The sequence below is a fragment of the Mirounga angustirostris genome, unplaced genomic scaffold, assembly GCF_029215605.1.
Source record: "Mirounga angustirostris isolate CCGP_5_RB_7025 unplaced genomic scaffold, mMirAng1.0.hap1 SCAF_11, whole genome shotgun sequence".
Taxonomy (NCBI): Eukaryota; Metazoa; Chordata; class Mammalia; order Carnivora; family Phocidae; genus Mirounga; species Mirounga angustirostris.
Window position 1 is genome coordinate 88,170,892 of NW_026991719.1, and position 19,068 is coordinate 88,189,959.

At 34.1% G+C, this 19,068-nt stretch overlaps 1 protein-coding gene across 1 annotated transcript in view; it reads left to right on the forward strand.

Moving 5' to 3' along the window:
* Positions 1–19,068, forward strand: part of COL4A5 (collagen type IV alpha 5 chain) — a 224,561-nt gene that overhangs the window by 79,031 nt on the left and 126,462 nt on the right. The window contains exon 2 of the mRNA XM_045881390.2: positions 10,492–10,551. Within this exon, the coding sequence (XP_045737346.1) occupies positions 10,492–10,551 (60 nt within the window). The remainder of the gene's footprint in view (positions 1–10,491; positions 10,552–19,068) is intronic.

The window sequence follows — 19,068 nt, forward strand, 5'->3', positions numbered from 1 at the left end:
TTAGTGGACGTTTGTATATCTTTTTTTGAGAAATACCAATTCATATTCCTTTGCCCATTTTTATTTTTATTTTATTTTTTATGGTAAAAGGGTTCTATATTACTCTCCTGCATTCTCCTCCTGCCAATTTCTCTCAGCTATGTCATTATTTTGCTATTAGAGATTATAACTCTTACATGCTGTTCTATCATGATAATTAATTCTCCTAGGATTTGCCTTCAGAGTTAATCTAAAATTTGATAACAAATGGATAGCAATATAATTATGTAAGTATCAGTCACACCTAGAACTTCATATTATGATTGGACTCAGAGACAAAAATTTTATAATTATAAGCCACAAAACCTGTGGAGCTCAAAGAGAATCTTGAATTATAGTCAAATGTAGTCTTATAGATTCATTTGATTTGTTTTCAGTTTGGACCATAACTTTCTTTTATAGATTTTTTCTGAAGATATTATCTTTATTTTTCTTGTTACCATTTAAAAAAAAAAAACCTTCTTCATCATATCACTGATTTTTAACCCAGTTTCTTAATTAACCTCCTCATCGGATATGAGAATATTTCCAAATTTACACATAAAGATATACAAATTCATTTTCCTAAGACCAGCATATGACATTGCCTTGTCTTTCCTACCCTACGGCTAGGATTTTTTTTTTTTATCTTTGCCATTCTGTATATACTTAAGAAATGTTTCGAAATTGAATTGATTTAATTACCAATAATTCTAAACATTTTTTTATTTTTTCATTTTTTCTGTTCTCTCTTGTTTATGTAGAAGTTAGAACATTATAATTAACATACAGTGTTGTATCAATTTCAGGTGTACAACATAACGATTCAACAATTCTGTACATTATACAGTGTTCCCCACATTAAGTATAGTCATCATCTGTCACCAAACAATGTTTATACAATATTATTGACTATATTCCCTATACTGTAATTTTCATCTCTGTGACTTATTTTGTAACTGGAAGTTTGTACCTCTTAATCCCCTTTATCTATTTTACCCAGCCCCCAACCCACCTCCCCTCTGGCAGCCACCTGTTTGTTTTCTGTATTTAAGAGTCTGGGATTTTTTTTGGTATCTTTTGTTCTTTGTGCATTTGTTTTGTTTCTTAAATTCCACATAGGAGTGAAATCATATAGTATTTGTCTTTCTCTGACTTATTTCACTTAGCATTATACTCTCTTAAGTCCATCCATGTCGTTGCAAATGGCAAGATCTCATTCTTTTTTATGGCTGAGTCATGTTCCATTGTGTGTATATAGCACATCTTCTTTTTCCATTCATCTATTGATGGACACTTTGGTTGCTACCTTTGTCCATTTTTAAACTGGGTTGTCAGTAAGTTAATAAGAGTTCTTTATATATTTTAGATACAGGCCCCTTATCATGTACATGATTTACAAATGTTTTTCCACTTTATAGGTTGTCTTTCACTATCCTGATAGTGTTCTTGAAAGCACAGTTTTTTTAATTTGATGAAAATTTAAAAAAATAAATTTTTATGAGATTTAAAACATACCTATTTTTTTCTTTTATCATTTGTGCTTTTGATAACATATTTAAAAGCCTTTGACTAACCAAAGGTCAGGAAGATTTACTTACAAGTTTAGAAAATGAGAAGTCTGAATTCTCTAACTTTCTTTTTCAAAGCTGTTTTGACTTTTGAGATACCTTGCAATTTCATATAAATTCTGTATCAATTTTATATATCTTTAGTTATCTTTATTCCTGAGTATTTTATTCTTCTTCACACTATTGTAAATGGATTTTTGCTTAATTTCATGCTAGTGTATAGAAATACAATTGATTTTTTTGTATATTGATATTGTACCTTGTAACCTTGTGAACTTATTTATTAGCTTTAATAGAATTTTCTATATACAAGACTATGTTGTATGTGAGTAGAGATGGCTTTACTTCTTCCTTTTTAATATGAATGGCTCATTTTCTTGTCTAATTACCCTGGTTAGAACCTCTAGGATGATGCTGAAAGGAAGTAACAGACTAGACATCATTGTTTTGTTCCTGATATGTAGGGAAAGGATTCAGTCTTTCACCCCATTAATTATGATGTTAGCCAAAGGTTTTTTGTAGGTGCCTTTTATCAGCCTGAGGAAGTTCCCTGCTATTCCTACCTATATTGGTAGTAATGTCCCCTCTTTCATTCTTGATTTTAATAATTTGAGTCTTTCAATCAAAAAGTCTTTCAGTAAAACTCATTAACTTGAGTGTCTCTTTTTCTTGGTAGCTTGTCAATTTTGTCAGTCTTTTCTAAGAAGCAACTTCTGGTTTCTTTGATTTTCTCTATTTCTCTATTTTCCACTTAACTAATTTCAACTCATATATGTATTATTTTCTTTCTTCCACTTGCTTTAGGTTAGTTTTCTCTCTTCTCTAATATCTAAAGGTTAAAGTTAATTTATTGACTTGACATCTTTTTTAAACATAGGCATTTACTACTATAAATTTCCTCTAAGCAATACTTAAATGCATCCCTTATGTTTTGATATTTTGTGGGTTTAGTTTCATTTTTTCTCAAAGAATTTCTAATATGCCTTGTGATTTCTCCTTTGACCCAAAGGTTAATTAGGAGTAAATTGTTTATTTTCTGCATACTTGTGAATATCCCAAATTTCTTCCTGTTGGTGATTTCTAGTTTCATTTCATTGTTATAGGAAAACATACTTTGTATGATTTTAATCCTTCTTAAGTTTATTAAGATTTACTTTATGGCCTAGCATATGATCTATCCTGTATAATGTTCTATGCAATCTTGAGAAGAAAGTATATTATGCAGTTTTGGGGTAGAGTGTTGAATAAAGGTCTTGTTGATCTTCTGTCTTGCCATTCTACTCATTATCGAAAGTGGGGTATTGAAGTCACCAACTATTATTGTTGAACTATTTCTCACTTCAATTCAGTCATTTATTGTTTCATGTATTTTGGGGCTCTCTTAGGTACGTCTGTGTTTATACTTGTCATGCCTTCCTGGTGATTTGACTCTGTTATCATTGTAAAACGTCCTTCTTTATGTCTAGTAATACTTCTGTTTGGCATGTATCTTGTCTACTATGAGTATATCTACTCGAGCTTTCTTATGGTTGCTATCTTAGTCAGTTTACACTGCTATCACAAAATACCACACATTTGGTGGTTTATATACAATAGAAATGTATTTCTCACAATTCTGGGGACTGAAATTCTAGTATCAGGCTGCCAGCATGGTCAGGTTCTGGTGGAAGCCCTCTTCCGGCTTGCAGACTGTTGATTTCTTATATTTTCACATGCCAGAAAGAGGGCTAGGTAACTTTTTGGCCTTTTCTCATAGGGACAATAATCCTACTCTGAGAGCCATACCATCATAATCTAATTACCTCCCAAAGACTCCATCTCCAAATACCATAAAATTGGGATAAAGATTTCAGCATATGAATTTGGCAGTAGTAGGGGGAGGTGTTGGGGATGAAAAAACATTTAGTCTCTTGCTTTTGCTGTTTTCATGACTGTATTATTTCCATTCTTTATTTACAAGCTTTTCGTATATTTTAAACTATTATGTTCTCCTACATACATCATTTGATCTTGCTTTTTTATATAGTCTGACAATCTCTGAATTTTGATTGGCTTGTTTAATGCAATCACATTCAGTGTTATTATTGATATAAATAGATTTTTGTCTGCCTTTTTTGTTTTATGTATTCCTCATGCTTTTTTTGTTCTTCTGTTCCTCCTTTACAGTCTCCTTTTTTATTAAGTGAATTTTTTTAGTTAAATATTTTAATTCCTTTAATGATATTCTCCACTGTATTTTTTGAGTTATTTTCTAGTGGTTGCCCTGTGCTCTGGGGGTGAGCTGTGGTTGGGGCAGTTGAGCACAGTACTCTGTCGGCCATGCCTGGGGTAGAGCTTTTGTTTATGAGTTGAGGCTGTGTGGAAAACAAAAGCCTTAGAATTCTCAGCTGTTTTAGGTTGGAATTGAGCTTCTGCAACTTGGAACTGGGCAAGGGGGAGAATGAGAAATGCTGATGACCTGTTGCAGTGAGATGCTCTAGTGCTCAGCTGGGAGCTGGAGGGAGGAGCTCTGGGTTCATGTCTGCTTCCACCTTGTGTGGAGCTTTTGTCAAGCTGGACAGGGAAGGGAGAGAGGAAGGGAGTGGGGCATGGCTAAAATGCCATAGATTCTTGCTGTTCATACTGAGATTTAGTAAATTTTGTTGAATGGTTGTTTCTTCATTTGCTGTAAGTTCTTAGGGCAATATCCAGAGACATAAATTTTGTTGTTTCTAAATGTCACCAGCTATTGTTGTTTTGCTAGGGAGATGATCCGCAGAGGTCCTCAAGCTGTCATTCACAAAACCTCGGCATGGCATTGACTTTTTGAAGAGTCCATGGTAGCTGTCCTTCGTATATACCACATTCCACATTTGTCTGATTATTTCCTTATATCATGTCATTTTACACTTACTTATACTTGACATAATTACTGATATATTTCTTTTATTTTTCCTATCTATTTTAAGATAGCACTTTCTTTCTCTCTTTTGCCTTTTTTTGGGTTTATTGAGTATTGTCCCTCTCTACTCCTTTGGAATTAACACCTCACTTACCTTCTTTTAAGGTTTACCCTAGGAATTAGAATACCTAAGTTGTATACTTAGGTATGTAGAATACCTAAGTTGAGACCTTATCAAAGTCTAAAGTAATCAATACCCATGCCCGTTTTCTACACAATTACAATTACCTTAAGAATACTTTAACTTCACTCATCCTCCCATGACTTACATTGTATTATCACTGTGTTTTTCTTTTAGTTCCGTATTTTTGAACCCCACAGCTCTTTTTATAATTGTGTTTTATAGTTACTGTTTGTTTAAATTCACCCACAAATTTACCACTTTTTTCTCCATTATTTTTGGATTTTAGACCTTCCATTTCATTTTCATTTCCTTTCATATAAAGTCAGAAGATACTCAAAAGGTTTGAATTTCCTTTTGTGTAGCCCTGCTGGGAGCATACTGTCTCAGTTTTTATTTGTCTAAAAATGTCTGTATTTTTGCCTTGTTGTTGAAAGGTATTTTTACTGGGTAAAAAATATAAGTTGACAGTTTTCTCTCAGTATATTAAAAATGTCATTCTAGTCTGGCTTCCATTGTACCTCTGAGAACTAATCTGTAATTGCCACTCCTTTGAAGGCAATCTCTCTTGTCTTTCTTGATACTTTTAAAGTCTTGTCTTTGGTTTTATGTTTTGAGGTTATACTATTTTGTGTCTAGCTTGGGGTTTGATTTTACTTCCATTGGATCTGTTAGACTTCTTCAATTACAGATATCTTTATTTCTTGAAAACTCTTTGCCATTGTCTCTAACTCTTGTCCCTGCCCCATTGCCTCTTTCACATCTTCCTCTGTAAACCTAATTACCTGTATGCTATACACTTGCTCACTTTTTCTTCCATACTTCTTAACTATTATTTCACATTTTCCATGTTTTATCTCTGTAATATATTATAGACAATTTCTGTTAACTTTGTCTTGTTTTAAACTTTACTGTCTCTTTAGCTATATATAGTCTGCTGTAAAGCTCATCCACTGAGTTTTAAATTTCACAATTTTTTTTTTTTTAAAGATTTTATTTGACAGAGAGAGACACAGCAAGAGAGGGAACACAAGCACGGGGAGCAGCAGAGGGAGAGGGAGAAGCAGGCTTCCCGCTGAGCAGGGAGCCCGATGCGGGGCTCGATTCCAGGACCCTGGGATCACGACCTGAGCCGAAGGCAGACGCTTAATGACTGAGCCACCCAGGCGCCCCTAAATTTCAATTTTTACTTCCAAAATTTTTATTTTATTTCAATTCAGCCATGTTACCTTTTCTTTTTTTTTCTTTTACAATTTCTTGGTTCATTTATTATTTTCAAGTTTTGAAAATATCTTTCATAATTGCAAAAATAGTTATATATTTTGTGTCTAGTAATTCTAATATCTGAAATTTTTGCCAAGCAGTTTCAGCTGTCAGATGTTTCTCCTGGTTTTTGCTTATGATATTTTGCTTCCTTGTATGCGTAGTGATTTTTGAGTAGGATATCTTATTTTCCTTTCCAAAAAATTTTTTTAGAATTCTTTGAAGTTCACTCTGAAGGTATATTCTTCTACATAGGCTTTGTGTGTATTTCTGCCTAGCCTCTGGGAGGTCAAAGCAATTTGAGCCTACTCTAAGCAAATTTGCTGTTGGAGGTTACTGGGCCACCCAGCTAAATGCTAATTTAGATTGTAAATCTGTATGTAGGCCAGTTTATGGTTATACTTTCTCAGAGATGTTTTCCCCTGTACTTTTCTGCTGAGTGCCAAAATATCTTTCTTAAAAGTTCCTGGGGGTGCGATCATGGGGTACTTTTTTATGTATGAAATACCTTTAACCTGAAAAAGTTGTGAAACAAGAATCTCAAATTCTCCCAAGTTTGGTAAATGCCCTCAGGGCAAAAGTAGTTTCATTGGTCAGTTTACTGGGTTTTTTTTCCTCTAGATTTTTGCCTGATAAATCCTATTGTGCTTTTCTTTGATGCTTTAAGATATTTTTACATTTTAAAAACAGTTTTAGTTTTTTTTTTAAGCAGTCATATCGTCAGGATACTTAATTAGCCACGTATTGGAATATTTCTTATTTTTCTGTGCCATTATTTTGTAGTGTATATATCTTGAATCACTGAATCAGAATTAACTAGAGATGTTTATTAAAATTTAAGAATCTGGTAGCCAATTTCAAGCTTACAGAAATAGCATCTCTAAGATGGGGTCCTAGTACCTGAATTTTTGTGAGGTTCTTTAAGTGATCCTAATGCATGTTGAAGTTTGCTTTTATTCGTACTTTTAATCCTCATATCTGTTTTTTTTAATTGTATGAGCCTGAGATCTAAATTTGTTTTCTATACTTGTCCTAGCACCATATGTTGAACAATCCATTATTTTCACATTTATTTGATATGCCAACTTTTATCATATAGTAAATGTGTGCGTGTGTGTGTGTGTTTCTGGCCTATTATGGCTCATCCAGCTGCCCATTCTTTGAACGAGACCATACTGTTTTAATTATTGTAGTTTCGTGATGTGTTTTACTATGTGATAATAATAAATCTTCTATGCTTTTTAGTATTTTCTCCTTAAAACATTTAAAACATTCCTACAGTTGCATCATTTTCTTGCTTTAACAGTGTTCAATGACTTTGCAGAATTAAGTAGTTTTTCCAGTTTTTAAAAGAACTTTCTTTTTTTTGCCTTATTTCCTACTATACCTTTTTCATATGGACTTAAGAAGTCCTTAGACTGAGGTACTTAATGTTTATTTTACCTGGCTCTTTGCCCACAAAAATTTTGTGTTTTAATCTTCGTACTTGCCATGGCCATTTTTCCTCTAGAAATCTTTCTGCCCATCCTTCAAAATTGAAGTCAAGTTATTTACCTTCTTTCTCTATAGAGCTGTTATCACCACTCCCAGGCTCAAGGGAATTCCCTTTCTTAATTTTGACAGCAATTATTGACTATACCACTCATTTTTACTTGGTAAATCCTACTGAATCACAGACTGTAAAAGCTGAAAACTTCCTAAAGAGATTATAGTGTCCATCTTTGTCATTTTACCAAAGAGAAAAAACTGAGTCCTAGGGCATGGGAATGACTTGTTTATGGTCTCCTAATGATTCAATTGTTGAGGTAAACTCAGAATATATTTCTTATATTTTAGAGCTCATTCTATTACCATTGTCTCCTACATCATTATTCCATTGTATTTAAATTTTATTTTTATTTATTTAGGCATAGATTTTTTTTTTTTAACTAGATTGGAAGTTTCTTTAAGGCAGCACTCATGTCTACACGTTTTTTGGTATGACTCATAGCCCTAATATTGTGCTTTGTACTTATTGGGCACCTAATTAATATTAATGGCTGTTGGTAAAAAACAAGCTGCTCCATTAACCAAATGTCAAATTGGGGCTAGTTCCTTGTGGGCATCACTGTTATAACTGTATGGAAAGTGGCATCTAGTGGTCAGTGTGTGTATTACAATGCCTTTAAACACTCCCCTCCCCCCAGGACCAGTGTCATTATCATGTAGGTGGAATAAATAGAATATAAATTAAATTTTTAAATTGAATTCAAAAAAATATCAAATGTCTTAAGTAGCGACCTCTCTAAAGTATAGCTACATGTTAAGTAATAAAGAAGTACAAAAAGATGAAATTAATTAATTTTAAAGAAAAATACTGTATAAAATTACTTCCAAAATAACATGCACACATATTTAAAGTTATATTGCTTGTTTACAAATTATATTAGCATTTGGAGGATTTTGTTGGATACTGAGAAGCCAGAAATACAATAGTAAAGAAAATTCACATAGTATCTTCTCCATATTAACAAAATCCTCTCTGTCTTTGCATTATTCTCAGGAACTTAATTTATATTTTAAAAAGAAAAATTTCTTAGTTAAAGATGAAAATGAAAAGTTACACCATCTTTTACTTGTAACACCAGAAAACGATGCTCGTATGTTTACATTTAAAGTGTAGACATACATTCCAAAGTCAAATGTTATTTTTAGATGTACAGCCATTTTGGATTACCATTATCCTTTACTCCTCCATTAATGCATGTAACTGATTATTGATAATATGCACAATCTAATTCAGTGAATATGACCATTGGCAGTTTTTATCTTGTGATTCAGTAGCTTCTAAAATTTGTAAATTGGTACTTTGAAATCTAGAATTCATGTTTGCCCAAAACAATATTATGTATCTTAAATTAACCTCTGTTCCTGACACACTGTAATGTAATTTTTCCGTATGGAATTATCCTTTCTATTAGAGAGCAATATGTACTGTCTTTGCATCTTCCATCTGCACCTAACATAACATAGTGGTTGGCACATAACAGGTGATCAGTAAGTATTTGTTGAGTTAGTTTTATATGTTGGAAGGAGCTGTGTCTTATTCGTCTGTAGTGCCTAACAAGTTTTCTGGCCTCTAATCATGCCCAATTCATGTTTGATGAGTAAGTCTGTGTAAGTCCATTTAACTTGTAGTTGATGTATAATACTAAAACCAGTGTATAACCTAATCCCATATGTATGACAAATAACAGCTGCATAACAGACTTTAGATTAGAGATGTCAGAAGCATTTTTTACTGGAACAACATCTTGCAATATGAGTAAGAGATTAACTTCCAACATCAAGCCATTGTTGTTTGCTTCCATCAGGAAAAGGAGTTTGAACATGTGGCTGACTTCTAGTTGCAGCTGAATGGGTTAGGAGTTATGAGTAGAAGGATGAGGTCAGTAGTTTGATAAGGAATTGGGAAAGTATTCTGGTAGTAGTTGGAGCAAAGGAACACATGGAACGTTGGGAAGGAGGCTAAGGTACTTTTTAAGTCACAGTCTTCCGAGGCCGAGCATTGATACACATTACTTGGTATTTACATTACATAAAAATTTCTCTTATTTAATGAGAAGCATACTACCATATTTTATATAAATGGTGAGTTATCTACATGTGTTAAACTAATTACAGTTTGTTTTTCTAAGCAGTTCAGCTTTATGCCAGAGTATAGGGTAGATCTGGATGTCAGAAGTCATCTACTGTCTTTTTCTCTTATAGGTTCTTATTTTATTTTATTATTTTATTTCATTTTTTAAAGATTACTATTTTTTAAAGTAATCTCTGCACCCAATATGGGGCTCAAACTCACAACCCCAAGATCAAGAGTCGCTCCATTGACTGAGCCAGCTAGGTGCCCCTCTTATGGGTTCTTATTTTAGAGGAGGATATTTTTCTGTCTTCAAGACCTCAATTCTTAATATGAGTTAATGAACTTATTAGTAGTGGCTCTTTAGAACATCTAGGCTGTGGGAACATTTGTGGTAAAACTGTTGGAATCATTATAGACTGAGCTACTAGTAATGAGAGAGTGGAAGCAAATTTTAAAAAGTTGGTAAAAGATAGCATTATGTATTTTATGCTCCGTGATTGCTCACGAATGCCAAGATACAAGCAACTTCAACCAGCAGACATCTTTGGCTAGTTGCCAAGGTCATTGCTAATATAGATTGAAAGGTCATTTCTTGCATGTGATGTTAGTACAAAAAGGAGTTCCTAAGAGCTCGGACAAGTGGCAAATCATACTACAGGGAAGTTGTTTGAATTCTTTTAAGTTTTTAATATCTTTTAAAAAAGATATTTTTCACTTTAAAATTATAAAAGTTATATCTGCTCATTGTGAAAAAATCAAATGGAAGTGTGTACCATAAAAGGTGCAAGCTTCGCCAGAGGTAACCATTGTTCGCAATTTGGTATGTATTCTTTCAGATATTTTTTTGCTATTTGGGTAATAAGTTTGGATTGTTGAATTTAGTTGAGGGGTAAGTCAGAGACTGGTTTTCAGGTTCATATTTAATCACTTTCCTCCCTTTTTTTCTTCCTTACAGGCTTGCTATGGGTGTTCTCCAGGATCAAAATGTGACTGTAGTGGTGTAAAAGGAGAAAAGGTAAGATTTGAAATGAGCCTTTGAAAACTTAGTAAAACCAGTAAAATAATGTTTTAATATGTTTTTTTTAAAAAAAAAATAGGGCTTCTACTGCACATCTAAGTAAATAAAATGAATTCTACCATACTGCTTATTTTAGATTGCTGTAAGGATTAGACTATATCTCAGGGATTAGCAAACATTTTCTGTAAAAGACCATAGAGTAAATAATTTAGGCTTTGTGGGCCACATAAGGTTTGTCTCACACATTTTTCTCTCATTTTTAAAATAGCCCTCTAAGAGTGTAAAAAAATTTCTTAGCTCTTGGACTATACAAAACAGACTTATTACTGCATTTGGTCTGAGAGTTGTAGTCTGCCAACCTGTGATCAATCTGGTTGAACTCACTGACTTAAGAGGCAAAAGAGGGAAAGACACTTAAGAAGGAACCTAACATCAGGCTACTAATCTGTGTTGGGTATCATGCTAGGCAATTTCATATATTTTTATCTAGTCCGTGTAAGTTAATGATTGGTGAATCTCTATTTTTATCTCACTTTTCCCATAGCAGCACCCCTTTTGTATACATGTGATAATTACACAGTAAGTATTGGTGAGGATTAAATAGCATAAACCTAGCCCCTCTGAGTCAGTGACTGACAGTGAGATTAGAAGATTAAAAAAGGATAATGAATTGTGGCCTAAAGAGAATTATGCTAGGAGAAAAGGGATAACGAATTGTGGCCTAAAGAGAATTATGCTAGGAGAAAGGGGTTCATACTCTAGTCTCCACTGTATGGGGCTCAAATATTTTTTAATGAATCAGTGCATTTTACTAATTATATACAAAAAAGTTTAGAATAGTATCTCAGGAGCATATTCCATTTAGGGATATAGAAGGTCTACTAGCACATTAAAGATGTTTAAAAGTCCTGGAGTAAAGAAACCTGCTTGTTTTGCAATGCTGTATTTCCAAGCTCCATTTGACTCACTTCTTCCTAACAAAGCACCTGTTAATAATAATTGACTAGTGTTAACTAGAATACCTATTTAAGTGACATTAGTTTGAGGGGGGTAGTTTTATAGTAAGGGTGTGCTTTCTGTAGTGGTAAAAAGACCAAAAGAGATTCATTTCTGATATTGGTAGAGTGACTTTTTTTTAAAGATTTTATTTATGCATTTGAGAGAGAGAGTGTGCACGTGGGAGCATGAGCCAGAGGGGTGAGTGGAGGGGAGAGGGTTGTTGGGAGAGGGAGAGGGAGAAGCAGACAAAATTTATACCTACTTAATGGCATAGGAAAAGCAGGAAAAAGGTAGAGAGGATTCTACCCTTGGAAGAAAGGAAGTACACTGGGCAAGTTTGCATTTATGGGCTTTTATCCTGAGTGTGTCCTTCAGTCTGCATGGCAGAGGATGGCTATAACCCAGACAAAAAGCCACAGTCTTACTGGCTTAAGAAGTTAAGAGGACAGAGTTGAGGATGCCAGAATGACTGGAAAGTGATGAGAGATATGCTGCAATAGAGGGAGGCACAGAGAGCACAGCCCAAAAATTTGTTTGTAAATTCCACCCAAATTCTTGGTTGAACCCTGAACTTTGTATGTATAGGGGAAGATTCACACAACCCACCAAAAGGAACAGCTGGAAGTCTGCAATAATTGAACATAGATTTAACTGCTGTCCATTGAAGGGAAAACAAAGTTAAGTGTTAGTTCAGTTGAGTTAACTATTTCCGAAAACAAAAGTTCAGTACACTTCAGAAGAAGATAAAAAAATCTAGGAAGACTATAATATACAATGTCTCATTTGCTCTTAAAACTTACTAGGCATAAGAAGTAACAGGTAAAAGAGATCCATAGTCAAGAAGAAGACTCATGAATGAAAACTAACTCTGAAATAACACAGATGTTAGAATTTGTAGACAAAGATTTAAAGCGATAAGATAAATATATTTGTTGATTTAAAGGGAAATGTGCTCTTATGAGTGAACAAATAGAGAATTACAACAGAGCACTGGAAACTAAAAAAAAAAGGAAAATCTAGATTTAAAAGGCAAAGTATGAGAAAGAATAATTCACCCGTTAGGCTTTTTTTTTTTTTTTTTAAAGATTTTATTTATTTATTTGACAGAGACAGAGACAGCGAGAGCAGAAACACAAGCAGGGGGGTTGGGAGAGGGAGAAGCAGACTCCCCGCCGAGCTGGGAGCCCGATGCGGGACTCGATCCCAGGACCCCGGGATCATGACCCGAGCTGAAGGCAGTCGCTTAACCAACTGAGCCACCCAGGCACCCCACCCGTTAGGCTTTTAACAGCAGAATCGATGATGGAAGAAAGGGTCAGTGAATTTAAAGATGAATCAGAGGAAAGATACAATCTGAAGAAAAAAAGAAAACAAATGCATAGGGCCTCACTGACCTGTGGGACAATATCACATGGTTTAATGCAAATGTAAATGGAGTCCTATAACAACAGGGAGAGAAGTAAACAGGGGAGAAAAAAGAATAATAATTGAAGGGGCAGTAGTAATGACAAGAATTTCACACACTTTGTGAAAAATATAAATTTACAGATATAAGAAATTCAGCACACCATAAGCAGAATAAAAATAAAACTATACCTAGGCACATCATAATGAATCTACTGAAAAAAAAAAAACAGATTAAAAGAAAATCTTGAAAGAAGCTAGAGAAAAAATACACATTACATACAGGGACACAATGATATGAAAGATGACAGACTTTTCATCCAAGAGGATGAATACTGTATAACAACGTAAAAACATTAGAGAGTTGAAAAATCTGCCAACACAATTGTTATATACAATGAAAATATACATAAAAATAAAGACAAACAAAAACCAGACTCTTAAATACAAAGAACAAATTGGGGGTTATTTTAATTCCATTTAGTTAACATATAGTGTTATATTAGTTCCTGTACAATATAGTGATTCAGCACTTCCATACATCACCCAGTGTTCATCATGACAGTTGTACTCCTTAATCCCCATCACGTATTTCACCCCATCCCCCCACATACCTTCCCTCTGGTAACCATCAGTTTGTTCTCTAAATTAAGAGTCTGTTTCTTGATTTGTCTCTCTCTCTCTCTCTCTTCCCTGTGTTCATTTGTCTTGTTTCTTAAATTCGACATATGAGTGAAATCATATGGTATTTGTCTTTCCCTGACTTATTTCACTTAGCATTATACTCTAGCTTCATCTGTATCATTACAAATGGCAAGATTTCATTCTTTTTTATGGCTGAGTAATATTCCATTGTATATACCACCTCTACTTTATCCATTCATCAACCAGTGGACATGTGGGCTGCTTCCGTATCTTGGCTATTTGTAAATTATGCTGCTGTAAACATAGGGGTACATGTATCCCTTTGAATTAGTATTTTTGTATTCCTTCAGTAAATACTCAGTAGTGTGATTGCTGGATCGTAGGGTAGTTCTATATTTAACTTTTTGAGGAACCTCCAGACTGTTTTCCAGAGTGGCTGCGCCAGCTTGCATTCCCACCAACAGTGCAAGAGGGTTCCTTTTTCTCTACATCTTTGCCAACACCTGTTGTTTTGTGTGCTGTTGATTTTAACCATTCTGACAGTTGTGAGGTGATAGCTCGTAGTTTTGATTTGCAGTTCTCTGATGGTAAATAATGATGAACATCTTCTCATGTGTCTTTTGGCCATCTGGATGTCTTTGGAGAAAGTCTGTTTGTCTTCTGCCCATTTTTAAAAAAATAACAGCTAATTTTATTTATTTTATTTTTTTCATCTTCACAAGTGTCCTCTTTAATACCCATTTAATACCCATCACCAGCAACTCTCAGTTTGTTCTCTTAACTATACAGTCCCTTATGGTTTGCCTCCCTTTCTGTTTTTTTCTTATTTTATTTTTCCTTCCCTTTCCCTTTTCATCTGTTTTGTTTCTTAAATTCCACATATGAGTGAAATCATATATTTGTCTTTCTAGGACTTACTTCACTTAGCATAATACACTCTAGTTCCATCCATGTTGTTGAAATGGCAAGATTTCATTCCTTTTGATTGCTGAGTAATATTCCATTGTATATATGCCACATCTTTATCCATTCATCTGTGGATGGACATTTGCGCTCTTTCCATAATTTGGCTATTGTTGATAGTGCTGCTGTAGTGCAATTGTTGGGTCATAGGGTAGCTCTATGTTTAACTTTTTGAGGAACCTCCATACTGTCTTCCAGAGTGGTTGCACCAGCTTGCATTCCCACCCACAGTGTAAGAGGGTTCCCCTTTCTCCTCATCCTCACCAACATCTGTTGTTTCCTCAGTTGTTACTTTTAGCTATTCTGACAGGTGTGAAGTGGTATCTCATTGTGGTTTTGATTTGTATTTCCCTGATGATGAGTGATGTTGAGCACTTTTTCATGTGTCTGTTGGCCATTTGGGTGTCTTCTTTGGAGAAATGTCTGTTCATATCTTCTGCCCATTTCTTAGCTGGATTATTTATTTTTTGGGTGTTGATTTTGATGAGTTTTTTATAGATTCTAGATACCAGCCCTTTATCCAATATGTCATTTGCAAATATCTTCTCCCATCCATCAATTACCTTTTAGTTTTATTGAGTGTTTTCTTCAGTGTACAGAAGCTTTTTATCTTGATGAAATCCCAACAGTTCATTTTTGCTTTTGTTTCCCTTGCCTCTGGAGCTGTGTCTAGCAAGATGTTGCTGCAACTGAGGTCAAAGAGATTGCTGCCTGTTTTCTCCTCTAGGATTTTGATGGTTTCCTGTTTTACATTTAGGTCTTTCATCCATTTTTAATTTATTTTTGTGTGTGGTGTAAGAAAGTGGTCCAGTTTCATTCTTCTGCCTGTCACTGTCAGTTTTCCCAACACCATTTGTTCGAAAAGACTGTCCATTTCCAATTGGATATTCTTTCCTGTTTTGTCAAAGATTAATTGGCTGTATAGTTGTGGGTTTACTTCTGAGTTTTCTGTTCTGTTCTATTGATCTATATGTCTGTTTTTGTGCCAGTTTCGTACTGTTTTTGATTACTGCCACTTTGTAATATAACTTGAAGTCTGGAATTGTGATACCTCCAGGTTTGTTTTTCTTTTTCAAGATTACTTTGGCTATTTGGGATCTTGTGTGATGGACAGAAGACTATTTAAAGCATAACAACAGAGCTTCAAAATACATGAAGCAAAAGTGACAGAATTAAAGGGAGAAATAGACAAATCCACAGTCATAGTTGATAGATCCTAACACACCTATCTTAGTCATTGACAGAACAACTAGAAAAAAAGATCAGTAAAGGCACAGATGATTTGAATTCCATTATTAACAACCTAGACCTAATTGACATATATGGAGTCCTACATCCAATTATAGAATGTGTTTTTTTTCAGAGGCAAATGGAATTATCTCCAAGATAGACCATATGATGTGCCATAAAATGAGGCCCTATAAATACCAAATGATTGGAAACATCAGTATATGTTCTCTGACCACATGGAATGAGTATGAAATCAATAATAATAAAATATGTAGAAAATTCCCAACTATTTGGAAGTTAGGAAACACTATTCTAAATAACTGATAGACCAAAGAAGAAATCACAAGGACAATTAGAAAGTACATCAAGTTGCATAATGATTAAACTGCAGCATACTGAGAATTGTAGGATCGAGTTAAAGCAGGGCTTAGTGGGAAATAGCTTTAAATACCTATATTAGAAAAGAAGAAAGATTTAAAATCAGTGACCTACATTTTCCACTTAAGAAGGTAGAAAAGGACAAGTAAATCAAATTTAAAGTAAGAAAAAGAAGGAAATACACAATATAGTACACAATTCCAAGACACTAAAACTATAGTAAACTTGATAGTGTGTTAATAGCAAAAGAATAGACATATAGGTGAATGGAACAGAATTAGAGAGTCCATAAATAGACCCACAGATATATAATGAATTGATTTTTTTTTAAAAGATTTTATTTATTTATTTGAGAGAGAGAGAGAGCGCACATGAGAGGGGGGAGGGTCAGAGGGAGAAGCAGGCTCCCTGCCGAGCAGGGAGCCCGATGCGGGACTCGATCCAGGGACTCCAGGATCATGACCTGAGCCAAAGGCAGTCGCTTAACCAACTGAGCCACCCAGGCGCCCAATGAATTGATTTTTTTGACAAAAGTGCAAAGGCAGTTGAGTGGAGAAAAGATTCTCTTTCAACAAATAGTACTGAAACAATTAGATGTGCATATGCACAGAAATAGACTTTGACTCATTGCTTGCACTGTATACAAAAATTAACTCACAGTAGACAATAGACCTAAATATAAAACCTAAATCTAGAAATATTTTAGAAGAAAACATAGGAGAAAATCCTTATGATCTTGGGTTAGGCAGATTTTTCTTAGGACACCAAAAACATAATCCATAAAAGAAAAGGCTAATAAATTGTATTTCATCAAAATTAAGAACTTATTCTTTTCTGAAGACATTGTTTAAAGAATGAAAATACAACCCACAGTCTAGGAAAAAAATATTTGCAAATCACATATCTCATAAAAAGTCTTATATACAGAATATGTAAAGAAATTTCAAAACTCATTAATAAAATAAACATCCCAAAGTAAAATTAAACTAGAAACAAAGTGACAAAAGATTTTAAGGTACTTCACAAAATAAGATATGTCGATGGCAAATAAACACATAAAGAGTTACTCAACATTATTAATTAGGGAAATGCATAATAAAACCATGATAAGATACCACTATAAACCTACTAGAATGTCTAAATATTAAAATATATCCATACTAAGTATAGATAAGGATGGGGAGCAACTGGAACTATTATAGATTGCTGATGCAAATATAAAATGATGCAAACCCTTAGGAAAAAAGTTTGACAGTTTCTTTAAAAGGTAAGTGTAAACCTATCAGATGACTGTCCTTCCCTAGGCATTTACCTATGAGAATTGAAAGCATATATCTATATATAAGTAGTACATGAGTTCATGGTAGCTTTATTTGTAATAACCAGAAACAGGAAACAACTCAATTAGTATTAACAGGTGGGTGAATCAATAAATTGTAATGTATTTATACAGTGGAATACTACTCAGCAATAAAAAGGAAAGAACTACTGACATACACCACAACATGTCTAAATCTCAAATAATTATGCTCAATGAAAAGTTACACAAAAGAGTACATTCTGTATAATCCCATGTATATAAAATTTTAGAAAAAGAAAATTAATTTATAATGACAGAAAGTAAGGCAGTCATCACCTGGGGGAGATGAATAGAGGCATGAGGAAAATATTATAAAAGGGAACACAAAATTTTTTTATAGTTATGATGTTCACTTCAATATTGTTTTTAATTAAAGATTTAATTTTTTAGAGCAGTTTTAGGTTCACAGCAAAATTGAAAGATACAGAGATTTTGCATATACCCCCTGGCCCCACACATGCATACATGCATAGCTTCCCTGTCAACATCCCCCACCAGAGTGGTACGTTTGTTGCAGTTGATGAACCTACATTGATACATCATTATCACCCACAGTTCATAGTTTACCTTGGAGTTCACTCTTGGTGTTGTACATTCTGTGGATTTGGGCAAATGAATGACATGTATCCATCATTATATTATTATATGAGTATTTTCACTGCCCTACATATATTTTGTGCTCCACCTATTCATCTACCACTCCCATCCCTGGTGACCGCTGATCTTTTTACTGTCTCCGTAATTTTTTCTTTTCCAGAATATCATATAGTTAGAATCAGAGTGTGCAGCTTTTTCAGATTGGCTTTTTTCACTTAGTAATATGCATTTAAAGTTCCTCGATGTCTTTTCATTGCTTAATAGTTCTTTTCTTTTTAGTGCTGAATGATATTCCATTGTCTGGATGTACCAGTTTCTTTATCTGTTCATCTACTAAAGGACATGTTTGTTGCTTCCAAGTTTTGACAATGATGCATAAAGCTGCTATAAGCATCCATTTGCAGTTTTTTGTGTGTGTGGATATAAGTTTTAAACTCCTTTGGGTAAATACCAAGAAACATTGCTGGATCATATGAATATATTTAGTTTTGTAAGAAACTGCCAAACTGTCTTCCAAAGTAGCTGTATCATTTTGCCTTCCCACCAGCAATGAATGAGGGTTCCTGTTGTTCCACATCTTTGTCCGCATTTGGTGTTGTCAGGGTTTTAGATTTTGGCCATTCTAATGGGTGTGTAGTGGTATGTAATTGTTGTTTTAGTTTGCATTTCCCTGATGACATATTACATGGAGCATCTTTTCATATACTTTTTTGCCATCTGTATATCTTATTTGGTGAGGTATCTGTTAAAGTCTTCAGCCCATTTTTAAATCAGGTTTTCTTATTGTTGAGTTTTAAGAGTTCTTTGTATATTTCAGATAATAGTTCTTTATCAGATGTGTCTTTTGCAAATATTTTCTCCCAATCTGTGGCTTGTCTTCTCATTCCCATTAACACTGTCTTTCACACAGAAGTTTTTAATTTTAACAAAGTCCACTT